At 51.6% G+C, this 11,919-nt stretch overlaps 1 protein-coding gene across 1 annotated transcript in view; it reads right to left on the minus strand.

Annotated features, from left to right (window-relative positions):
• LOC100078034 (protoheme IX farnesyltransferase, mitochondrial) overlaps nucleotides 1-11,702 on the minus strand; it is a 154,070-nt gene extending 142,368 nt beyond the window's left edge. The window contains exons 1-2 of the mRNA XM_039914264.1: nucleotides 11,663-11,702; nucleotides 9,426-9,574 (exon numbers count right to left, since the gene is read on the minus strand). Of these exons, the coding sequence (XP_039770198.1) occupies nucleotides 9,426-9,574; nucleotides 11,663-11,702 (189 nt within the window). The remainder of the gene's footprint in view (nucleotides 1-9,425; nucleotides 9,575-11,662) is intronic.
• Nucleotides 11,703-11,919: the final 217 nt, after the last annotated feature.

Consider the following 11,919-nt stretch of genomic DNA (forward strand, 5'->3'; position numbering starts at 1 on the left):
GGAAGACCTTAAAAAAACTAATCGCAACTGAAATGGCTCCGGGATTTATCCCATTAGTCGACTGCCCGTGGAGGCCGTAAGCCCGTGATTAGACCGTAAGCCCGTCAAAGGGCAGGGGCCGTCTCTATCTGTTACCGATTTGTCCATTCCAAGCGCTTAGGACAGTGCTCTGCGCGTAGTAAGGGCTCAATAAACACTACTGAATGAATGAATGAATAAACCTAGGCCGAAAGGGGATAGATGTGTTCCGGGTTACGTAGGAAAAGGCGGTTCGAGTTCAGTTCTCAAATCACTCTGTCTCCTGCCCCCGCTCTACCGTCAGACCGGAGTCCACCGAGTTGGGAACGGTGACGTCTCCCGCGGGAGGAGCCCTGACCCCGTTGCATAAAGGTGAAGGGGTCCCGGTATTTGAGGGACTGGGAGTCTTGCGGGGAACTGCCCTGGAAAACGATGCGGGGAGCGAATGTTAATCATGGCAGCGATCAGACTCTTGTTATGGGTCGAGAACTCTTCTAAGAGCTGGGGCAGATAGGGGTTAATAGGGTTGGACCCAGTCCATGTCCCACACGGGGCTCACAGTCTAAGTAGGAGGGAGAACAAGCATTTAATCGCCATTTTACAAACGAGGAAACTGAAGCCCAGAGCAGTTAAGAGAGTTGCCCAAAAATCACACAGCAAGCAGTTGGCAGAGTCTGCATTCGGACCCAGGTCCTCTGACTCCTAGGATCGTGTTCTTTCCACTAGGCCACGTTTCCAGCGTGACGTAGCGAATAGAGCATGGGCCTGGGAGGTCATGGGTTCCAATCGGGGCTCCGCCACTTGATCGCTGTGCTTGGGCAAGTCACTTCACTTCTCTGGGCCTCAGTTACCTCAACTGTAAAATGGGGATAGAGACTGTGAGCCCCACACGGGACAGGAATTGCGTCCAACCTGACCTGCTTATCTCCACCCCAGCGCTCAGTACAGTGCCTGGGACATAGGCACTTAACAAATACCATAATTACTCTTCTTCTTCTTCTTATTAAATAGCACCCCATGAAGTAAATGTTTAGGGCCATACCTGGGGACTAAACCTCCCAGCTCCTATTAATGCTGATTATAGAGCGAATTAGTGGCATTTTATTATCTTTCTCCTGTTAGGGTAATTAGAAGTCTGACTGGTGGGACGTAATTAGATCCCATTACAGAATGTAATGGCTTCATTAAATATAGGGGGAAATTAAGAAAAGGGCATTATTATTATATTCTACTTGCCAAAAAGATTTATCCCTCCCTCAGAGTGAAAGGGAAATGGTTTAAGGTTCCTCGTGAGATCGATTAATTGTCAAAGAAAAAAATCAATTGAATATATGAGTACTCTGTTTTGCCAACCCTGTGGTTTAATTGGCAAAAACTAGGTGTACCCCGAGCTAGAGAAATCTAAAGACCTAGTGCGGAATAGATAGGACGGTGCCCCGCTGCTCCCGTGGAGCTTCTACAGATGATCTCAGAACCAGAGCTAGCAGATAAATCGAGTCGGGAGCTTCGCCGTGGGATACCTCCATCTGAACCTGGCTGGATTCCGGGCCGCTCGGCCGTAGATCAACTCGTCAGCCATCTCGGAGGAGGCATGGCATAAAACAGAGAATCGGGTCGGAAATCTTGAAACAGTGTGAGTTTCGAGCGTGCGCGTTCGGTTTTTCTCTTCCCCCTCCGCAGATGAGATTTCACAGGAGCTTGCGTTTGGCGAACTCTTCTGTTTGGGCCAGACCTGTTAACTTATCCTCTAGTCCTCAGAACTGGAATCTCTCTTTGGTGCCCAATTTTTGCAGATCAGAAACTCCATTTTTACCCCTCTTTCATTTTTCCTCCACCTCCCTTTATCTCAAGATATATCAGTGAGGTCCCTTATCTCAAGAAACACCGATGCCCCTGTATCCCATCCAACTCAGCCTCTAAACTGCTCGCTAACTGTGGGCGGGAAAAGGGCCCACCGACTCTGCGATGTATATATATATTAACCACTTACTGTGTGCCAGACACCGAACCAAGTGCCGGGAGGGATCTTCTCTTATCTTATGCTGTCGAACCGTCTCCTTGCCCACAGCGACTCCATGGCCACGTCTCTCTCAGAACGTCCCACTTGCATCTGCGATCGAGGGGCGGTTTTCTCGGTGAAATACTTCAGGTTCCTTCTCCGTTCTTCATCTTGCGTCTGCTACCTCTTAGTCAGTAAATCGATAAACGGCATTCACTGTGGTGCTGAGTGCTAAGCGGTTGGGGGAAGACGGCATTGGCAAGATCCAGGCTCCTCAAACCTACCATCTAATGAGGAAGGGAGACAAACCAGTCGATCGATCATCGGTAGTCACGGAGTGCTCACCGCGTTCAGGGCACTGTACTGAGCAATTGAAATAATACAGTAGAGTTGGTAGACAGAACCCCTGAATATTTTTTAAACTCGTAATATATGCAAGCTACTTCACTTCTCTGTACCTGGGTTACCTCATCTGTAAAATGGGGATTAAATCCTCTGCCGTCCAAATCAGACTGTGAGCCCCGTGCGAGACGGGGACTGTGTCCAACCCGATAAACCTGTGTCCCCTCCGGCTCTCAGGACGGTGCTCGACACAGGGTAAGCCCTTAGCAAATACCAAAAAACAATCAGAAAGCGGGCGGTATTCTCCGGAGAAGACAATTTTGGGAAATGTCTCGACGTGCCAAAGCCCTTCGCACGTAGGGAGTGAATTTAAAACGAGATCGGCCCGGGTGGATCTGGGAAGACTCCACCAGTCCGGCATCTGGGGTGCAGAGAGGAGGAAACCCTCCGTTTCTCCTTTGTTCCCCACCCAGGGTGATGATGAGAATAAGCGAGGCATCTGTAAAGCGCCTACTACGTGCCAGGAACTGTGCTGAGTGCCGGGGTCGGTACGATACAATCAGATCAGATTGTACCGGATCAGATTCTGAGATTTCAGGTGGAAAATCAGCTGCTGTCACCAGTAGCCGGCCCAGCAAGCAGGAAACGCTCAGGCTCAGCAGCTTTCCGGGGGCCCGTGTCATCCTCCATCAGACTTTCTCCTTCTCCTCCTCTTCCTCCTGCTCCTTCTCCTCTTCCTCCTCCCCCTCTTCCTCTTTCTTCTCCTCCTCCTCTTTTCCACTGCACAGATAAGGCAAAGGAGAGGGTACATTCGAATCTTAGAGCTGGAAAGGAGCAAAAAAGTCATCGGGTCTACCAGCTCCCTCCCGTCGAGAAGATGAGATGAGCCATTTTGGACAACTGGGCTCCATCCCTTCTGAAAATGACACCAGGGAAGAAGTCTCCACGTCCTCCCGTGCTAATTGGTTCTGGTGTTTTATCACCCTGGCATTCAAAAGAGAAGCAGCGTGGCCTAGCCGTGCGGTCCGATGGAAAGAGCGTGGTACCGACAGTCAGAGGACCTGGGCTCTGATCCCGCCACGGGTCTGCTGTGTGACCTTGGGCAAATCACTCCTCCGGGCCTCGGTTCCCTCGTCTGCAAAATGGGGATTCGACACCCGTCCTCCTTACTTAGCCCCATTTGGGACCTGCGATCTTGTAGCTGCCCCGCTGCTTTGGACGGTTCTGGGCACATAGTAAGCGTTTTACAAATACCGCGATTATTATCGTCATCGTCAATAAAACATTATTCCTTCTATCAGACTGAAATCTCCCCTGTTCAACTTGCGGGTTCTTCCTGCCGTTCAGTCTCCCGAGGCCACGGAGAACTGTCACCAGCTTCCCCATTAAGAGAAACTGTCAGATAATTGAAAAATTCCTGACCCTCTGTAGCTTCCTCTTCTTGAATAATAACGACAGCGACACAATAAAAAAATTCGTTAACTTCTTCTACGCCCTTAAATAATTTGAGTTGCCCCGCTCTGGATCTTCACAAAGAGTGCAGGAACCAAACTTTGCCACGCTATGGTACCCGATGAATAAGGGATCGATCGACGTATGTTCATTTTCAACCGTTGCGTGATACACGCCTCGGTTCCAGTACCGTCTTTGCTTCTGATATCGGGATTTCATTCCCGACTCCCACTCAGCTTGGGTTTGACGCCGAACCCGGGTTACCCTGTGGCCTTCTGCCATGCATTTGTGCCGGTCGATTTCTCCTCAGCCCGGGTCTGTGGTGGGTGATTTGGGGTAGGAGCGTAGCCCAGTGGAGGTCGGGAGGGGTCGGGTTCTAGCCCCGCCTCTTCCACTTATCTGCCGGGTAACCTTGGGAAAGTCGCCTAATTTCTCTGGGTCTCAGTTTCCTCATCTGTAAAATGGGGCCCAACTACCCGCTTTCCCTCCCGTGGCAGACTGTGAGCCCCATTAGGGACGGGGACTGTTCCTGACCTGATTATCTTGTACCTCCGCCAGCGCTTCGCACGGTGCCGGGCACATAGCAAGGGGTCTACAGATGCCTCGCTTGTTCTTATCATTACCCTGGGAGGGGGCCGGAGGACAAATGGAGGGCCCTCCCCCCTCTGCGACCTAGGTGTTCGATCGGTGCGGTCTTCCCAGATCCTCCTAGGCAGATTGTATTTTAAATTGAGTCCTTACACGTTAAAGGTTCTGGCATGCTGACTTCTGAGTCATTTCCCGAGTTGTTTTCTCCCAAGAAAACTGCCCGATCTCTGATTTTTTTTATGACCTTTATTAAGGTCTTATTATGTGTCAAGCACTGTCCCAAGGGCTGGAGGAGATAGTTTACCAGGTCAGACACCATCCCTGTCTCACAGGGGGCTTAAATTGAAGGGAGGAGGATTTAATCCCCATTCTACAGATGAAGCGACCCAGACACGGAGAAGTTAAGCAACTTGCCCAAGGTCACCCAGCGAGCGACTGGCGGAGCGGGATTAGATTCCGGGGCCTCTGACTCCCATCCCCAATCTCTTTGTAAGTAAGTGTCGGGGGATCAAACAATTCAAGAGAAACCACAACACAGAGTTAAAACCAAATGTCTAGAGATGCGAAGACACACACGGGGGGGAGAAAAAAAACAAAGAGGGAATTCCCTTTTGAGGGTGGGTGATTTTCAGGAGCTGAAGTTCTTCCCAAGAGCGTGTCGGAGGTGCGGCCTCTAGGACCCGAGGCGTGGATAAATAAGAGAGGGAGAGAGACTCGGTGGGTGTTAGGGTTACCTGAAAACACACACACACACAGACACAGACATGCTTCTGAGTGGGCTGGCAACCCTCAGGCTGCTCCTTATTCCAAAGGCTGAGTTGAGCAAACACATTTAGCAGGTAAAAGTACAGCATGTGTGCCCCTGGGCGGTATTTAGAGCACATCAGGTACGCCTTAGCACACCGACTCATTCATCTCTCGACGAGCTTGCGTGGAGCCGTGGACCGAGGCCAAGAGCTGAGTTAGAAACAATATTTATTTATACCTGTGTACGATAATTCACGTCTGTCCAAATCTTGGACTTTCCCCCCGCTCCACACGCTATTTCCAAACATCTGCGGGGCCCCTCTGCTGAACAGCATTGGCCGGGCGCGGCCCGGCCGGGCGGAAAGAGATGCGGGACGCCGAATGGAGCCGGATGTTCTGGCTCCCCGATAGAAAGCAAAGTTTCTCTACGTGAGGACTCTCCCAAGGCGGAGGACGTCCTGGTTCGAATCCTCCGCTGTAAATCTAGAGCTGGCAAAGGGGATTTCTTTTCAAATGTCTGTCTCCCCACGAGACCGCAAGCTCATCGTGGGCGGGTAACGCGTCCGCCGAGTCCGTTTTCCTTTCCCAAGCGCTTAGCTCAGTGCCACGCACACAATAAGTGCTCGATAAATACCGTCGGTGATGATGAAAGTGGTTTATTCATCCCCACTGTGGGTGGGGTAGCTTTCAAAGAACTGCCCCTTAGGAACATTAGAAAAGCCATCTGCTCAGCGCACTGCCTGTTTCTCATGCATAATTCAATCTCTACCTCTCTGCCTGATAGTCGATCATCTTCAGTGAGCACTGTGTGCAGAACACTGCACTAAGAGCTCGGGAGAGTACACAGTGACAAGAAACGGACACGTTCCCTGTCTGCGACGAGTTAACCGTCTAGAGGGGGAGACAGACATTTCTATAAATAAATAAGTGGCAGCTACGTACATAAGTGCTGTGGGGCTGGGGGAGGGGATGAATAAAGGGAGCAAGTCAGGGCGAAGCAGGAAGGAATGGGAGGAGAGGAAAGGAGGGCTTAGTCAGGGAAGGCCTCTCGGAGGAGGTGAGCTCTCAGTAGGGCTTTGAAGAGGAGAAGAGAGTTAGTTTGGAGGAGGTGAGGAGGGAGGGCGTTCCGGGACGGCTTGAGGACGTGGCCCGGGGGTCGACGGCGGGATGGGCGAGAACGGGGGACGGTGAGGAGGTGGGCGGCGGAGGAGCGGAGCGTGCGGGGTGGGCGGTAGAAAGAGAGAAGGGAGGAGGGGGCAAGGGGACGGAGAGCCTCGAAGCCTAGAGTGAGAAGTTTCTGTTTCGTGCGGAGGTCGACAGGCAACCACCGGAGGTGTTTAAGAAGGGGAGTGACAGGCCCAGAGCCTTTCTGCAGGAAGATGAGCCGGGAAGCGCAATGAAGAATAGACCGGAGCGGGGAGAGACGGGAGGAAGGGAGACCGGAGAGAAGGCCGACACGATAATCCGGCCGGGATATTATGAGAGCCCGTACCGGTAAGATGGCCGTCTGGGTGGAGAGGAAAGGGCGGATCTTGGCGATATTATAAAGGTGAGACCGGCAGGTCTCAGTGACGGATCGGAAGTGTGGGGTGAATGAGAGAGGTGAATCAAGGATCTTATCTTCCCTCCCAAGCCCCGTCCTCTTCCTGACTTCCCTATCACCGTGGACGGTACGACCGTCCTTCCCGTCTCTCAAGCCCGCGACCTCGGTGTGATCCTTGACTCGGCTCTCTCGTTCACCCCACGCGTCCGATCCGTCACCGATACCTGCCGGTCTCACCTTTATAAGCACTTAAATAACACGATTATTACCGATATCATTATTATTAAGATTATCAATGAAGACAGGGTACAACAAAACTTCAGACGATTCTGCATCCCGGCAGTAAAACACCGTGATAAACTCTAGGGTAGATATACGATAACGAAATTGGACACAGTCCCTGCCTCCTATGGAGCTCATGGACCTTGAAATGATTTCTCTGCCTTCCTTGCTTTAGGTTTACAAATTTCAACTCACCACGCAGCAGCCGGTAGAGTCTCCAGAGCCAGAATTTCTACTGTGAGGATGGAAACGAGTTCTCTAAGGAGGTAGCCTCGGGAACTCCGTGGCTGGCGCGTATCGCCGACAGTATCTGTCTCCGGGCTCTCTTTCCCAGCAGGTAGGCCGACTCTACGTCCAGGAGAGTCCTGGATTTGAACGCGTGAGGCCATCCTGGACCAACTGAGGAAAACACGTGAATGTTCTGGAATTGGGACTGCTCTCGATAAACCGACCACTGACCTCACTCCAACCCCCCGGCCTCCTCCCACCAGCTCCTCTTGCTCAGTTGGCCGAGTCCCGCCTGGAGCCTGCTCGGTTTAGGTCCCACTGCAGTGTAGGGCTTGTGGTGTGGGCCTTCTCAAACGCTGGGAACCATGAAACTCCCGAAGTCTTCACTTGTTCTTGGCCTTCTGGTATTCAATAAATGCCCGTGTGGGGCCGGGCAAGCACTCATCACGGTAGAACATCGTGCTTCCCATCCTGTTCCGGGCCACGTCCAGCCTCTGCGGTGGCCGTTCCATTTTCTGTTCCCTAAGGACCCCCATCGACCTCCGGTCCAAGCCTCCAGGGGAAGGACACTTCCCTCCCCGCTCCCTCTCCATCATGACCTCCTCTTTACGTCTCCAGCGTGACGTCCCGCATCCCTTATCTGAGCCGCATAACTTCTAATATTATCACTGGTCGTAAACCTCTCCAGGAATTCCCCCGGCCTGCCACTCTGAAAGCGGTCCCATCGGGAACCGGTTAGATGCAGTGTGTGGGAGTCCTACAGCAGACGCTGCATTTGGCCGATAATTTCTTTTGTTCTGTCACCGAGACGTGTAATTTAGTGTCGACAAAACATCATCTAGAGGAAGCAGCTGAAAGGTAGCGGCTGGGGAATGTGAAAAAAGACCACAGGGTTCTTTTCTTCGTATCGTAAATATAAATTATGCTCCACCACAGCGGACGCATCCTCTCGTCCGCCATCTCGGGTAAAAAAAAGTTATCCGTAACCATTTCTGGTTTCATTCGCTCGGCTTCGAACTCCTTCGTTTTCCGATTCGGGCACGAAGGGGGCTTCTTTGTGTCTAGTGGCTCATCTGCTCTGCCTAGCTTGTTCTCCACTAATAGTGTTTCTGATATTTATTATGTGGGATTTGTTAAGCACTTACAGATTTGATAAGCACTTGTCAAGCGCCTTTCTAAGCGCCGGGGTAGTTTCAAGATAATTAGGTTGGACACAGATCCTCTCCCCCAAGGGGCTAACGGTCCCATTTTACAAATGAGGAAACTGAGGCTCAGAGAAGTCAAGTGACTCGCCCAAGGTCACGCAGCAGGTGAATGACAGACGCGGGATTAGAACGCAGGGCCTCTGACTCCCATGCCCGTGCTCTTTCCACCGGGTCGAGCTGCCTCTCCACGAGGCCATTCTTTCTGATTATCTTCCGTCTACTCTGTGCCCGGGCCTGGAATAGATAGAAGATAATCGAACTGGACCCAGTCCCACAGATATCCCCACTTTACAGATGAGGCAACTGAGCCACCGAGACGTCAGCTTCTTTTACTCTTTCCACTCAGCCATTACCACTATCTCCAACGACTTCATCCTAACTCTTCATCCTATCTTCATTCTCTATAAATCAACTTGTCCGCTCGCCTCCCCCACTCGATTATAAGCTCTCCGGAGGAAGAGATCGTGGATTTTACTTCCCAAGCATTAATACGGTGGTCTCTGTCTAGAGCAGCACTCTGCACCAGTAAAGCATCCATAAATACCATTGATTTTCACTAATCAATCAATCAGAGGTATTCATCAAGCACCCACTGGGTGCAGAACACTTGGGAGAGTACAGTGGTGAAAGAAGATGTGAGCTCTGTCCTCCAGGAGCCGAGAATCTAGCGGGGGAGACGGACGTGAAACTATCCTTCAGGTTGATTGATTAACAGTGGCAGTTTAGATATAGATGAAGGAAAACAATCTACGACAACCAGGAAAGGGAATCAGAGAACGTTCAGGCCCGGTCTTCTCTTACCCACCCATTCGTCCTCCACGAGGCAGGACTGTGGACTAAATGACCATTCAAGGCCATCTCACCCTCTGGCCCTCGGATCACACGTCACGATTTCACCGTACCTGTCGTCTGCGCTAGAGAATCCACAGTGCGTTTCAACGGGCAGGGCCTGTTGCCAAAGCGAAGCCCTCCGTAGGCCGGGAATTTCCGATTGAAATTCCCCCGTGACTCTCGGACTGACCTGCGACCTCGTGACCGAGGGTGTCTGGATGTTCGGCTGAAACCCGCTCTCCCAGCCCCAAATTGACCGAGACAGCAGCTCCTCCTCGCAGTACCCGTAGACTTTATTAATTGTGTGCTTCTTCATTATTCGGTTAAATTCACATCGGTCTGCTTCACTCAAAAACAGCACCAGAGGAGTGAAATGACAGCATTAAAGAAGGAAACAATCCGAAGAGCATACAATATTTTGCACAGGTGGGAATTTTTGTTTTTACACGGAAAGTCCCTTCCCCGTGGCGGCCTATCTTATCAGATGCTCGCGGGCAGAGGGGAAGGAGAGGACCGGAGACGGAGACGTCGCTTTAAATAAATAAATAAGTCTGGACCGGGGTCTACCGGTCATAAGGAAGACACCGGTCGCGGGCGAAAATGTCCCGATCTTCTGTTGCGAGAACAGTGCGAATTGCCCCCGCTGAGTGCCGCAGCATATCGACCGCCGTTTGAGAAAAAACAAATCTGAATCTTGGAATAGTAGAACCGCTGTGTTTGTACCTATTATACAACCCGCGGCCAAAAAAATCACTCTACCGATGAAAGATGATTTAGTTTCCCCGGGAAACGACGTGACAGAAATGTTTAAAGCCAGCAGAAGAAACCGTATACGTTCCTCGACAGAGTTGCTCCTAAGTGTAAAGGCCTAATCAATCACTGGTATTTACTGAGCCGGGACTGTGTGCAGAACACCAGGCTAAGCGCTTGGAAGAGCGCAATAGAAGGAAGGGTATCTTCTTCCCGGGGAGCTATCAAAATCTGATGAATCATAGCCTGGGAAAAGCATCTAATCTCTCTTGGTAAGGAACCTAAAGAAAACTGGCATTGAGGTAGGTGGCAGTTGAGATTCTGATGAGCCGCTATCAAATCAACCACCTGCCTTGACTGGAGATTTTTCCCATTGGCAGCTGACGGGAGCACCATGGACGCCCCCGGCCTTCAACGCCCCCTGGAATTTGGGAGCCTCGTAATTCCTCACAGGGGACAGAGAATTGTGCGCTATCTCACAGTCCAATTCCCTCTGTGGACCCTCTATCCTTCTTTGGTGGGAGGGCCGGATTCTTGGGGGAACTCCCTCGGCAATTTAGACGCGTCCTCCGGCCCCGCCGGAGTTTGCTTCCTCGTTCCCTCCTCGGCTCATACACCCCCTTGGGGGGGACCATCTGGCTCCGTGGGAAACATTTTGTTCCCTAAATATCATGAACTCGTAGGCATGGAGTCTATCAGTTTCAAAAATTCACATTTTTTCTCCCTTAGCTAGGAGGCTTGGCAGTTGAACCGTAGTCTCTGAGAGGTGATAAAATTCCCCTTCTGTTAATTCCCCTTTCTTCGGCATTCCTCACTGTCTTTTTGAATGTTATAGAGAGACAGATTTAGATTTTAGGTGGATGGAAGTGAGCCATTAGGGCTTTTTAGGTTGCGAGATCCTCGAGGGCTCTTGCCTATTTAAAAAATAGGCAGTGGGTGAATACTATTGCTTAAATCGATTGATTAGAGGCAAGACTCATCAATCAATCGATCGTCTCGCTTCAAGACTTACTTTATGCAGAGCACTGTACTAAGCACTTGGGAAATACAGCTGGTAGGAACACTCTCTGCCCACTGAGCGCTCACCGTCTCGAGGGGAAACGGCGGCTATGCTTGGTCATTTGCCGGTCTCCCGAGCTCCCCAAGTGTCTGTAAGATGAACGAGAGCTCTTTTATCAATCCGTGGGATTTACTGAGCGATCGTTGTGTGCCCAGCACATTATACTAAACACTTGGGAGAGAAAAATATAAGAGTTAGTAGGCCCGTTTCCTAGTCTCTAAGGGCAGCTCGGCCTGAGACCTAGGGGTCATCTCATCTTCCCCTCCGTCTCTGGTTTTTGAGCCCCAGAAACGTTGGCACGGTTCCACTTTTGAAGACCTCAGACTTAAGAGAAGGAATTTGGGGTTTGGTCCCGGGAGTCCCAGGCCCCCCCCCCCCCCCCGTGGTTGCAAAGATTTCGGACACAAAAAGGACGTTGAATGCTGACGTGGCCAATCTCTGAGTGGCAAAGAGAGGGGATTTTTTGAAGAAGTAGCACCCGCCGGCTCTTCCCGTATAGCCGAGAGAGCCCCGGTGCTGAGCGCAGGGAAAGGCCGAGTTAGCGCACTTCCATCCCTGTCTCGGACACAGAAGTGGAAGGCAGAGCCCTGCAAATAACGGGGGCTCTGCTGCCTTACGCTGCTCCAGGACGGGCCCCGTGAAGAGACCCCCAGGCATCCTCACCCCGGCCTAACCGGCCCTCCAGCACCCACACCGGCCCGGACTGCTGGGGAGGTGGAAGGCGCTGGGGTACGCTAAAGGTAATCCCCTGCGGAAGGTTGCTGCTTTGAGCCCCCCGAGGCCGAAAAGCGGCCAGGTGACCCGCCGACTCTGACTTTCTTTCAGGATCGGGATCTCAGAGTGCCCAGAAAGGCTGGCTTTGGCTATAGGCGGA

This window comes from Ornithorhynchus anatinus, chromosome 15 (assembly GCF_004115215.2).
Source record: "Ornithorhynchus anatinus isolate Pmale09 chromosome 15, mOrnAna1.pri.v4, whole genome shotgun sequence".
Taxonomy (NCBI): Eukaryota; Metazoa; Chordata; class Mammalia; order Monotremata; family Ornithorhynchidae; genus Ornithorhynchus; species Ornithorhynchus anatinus.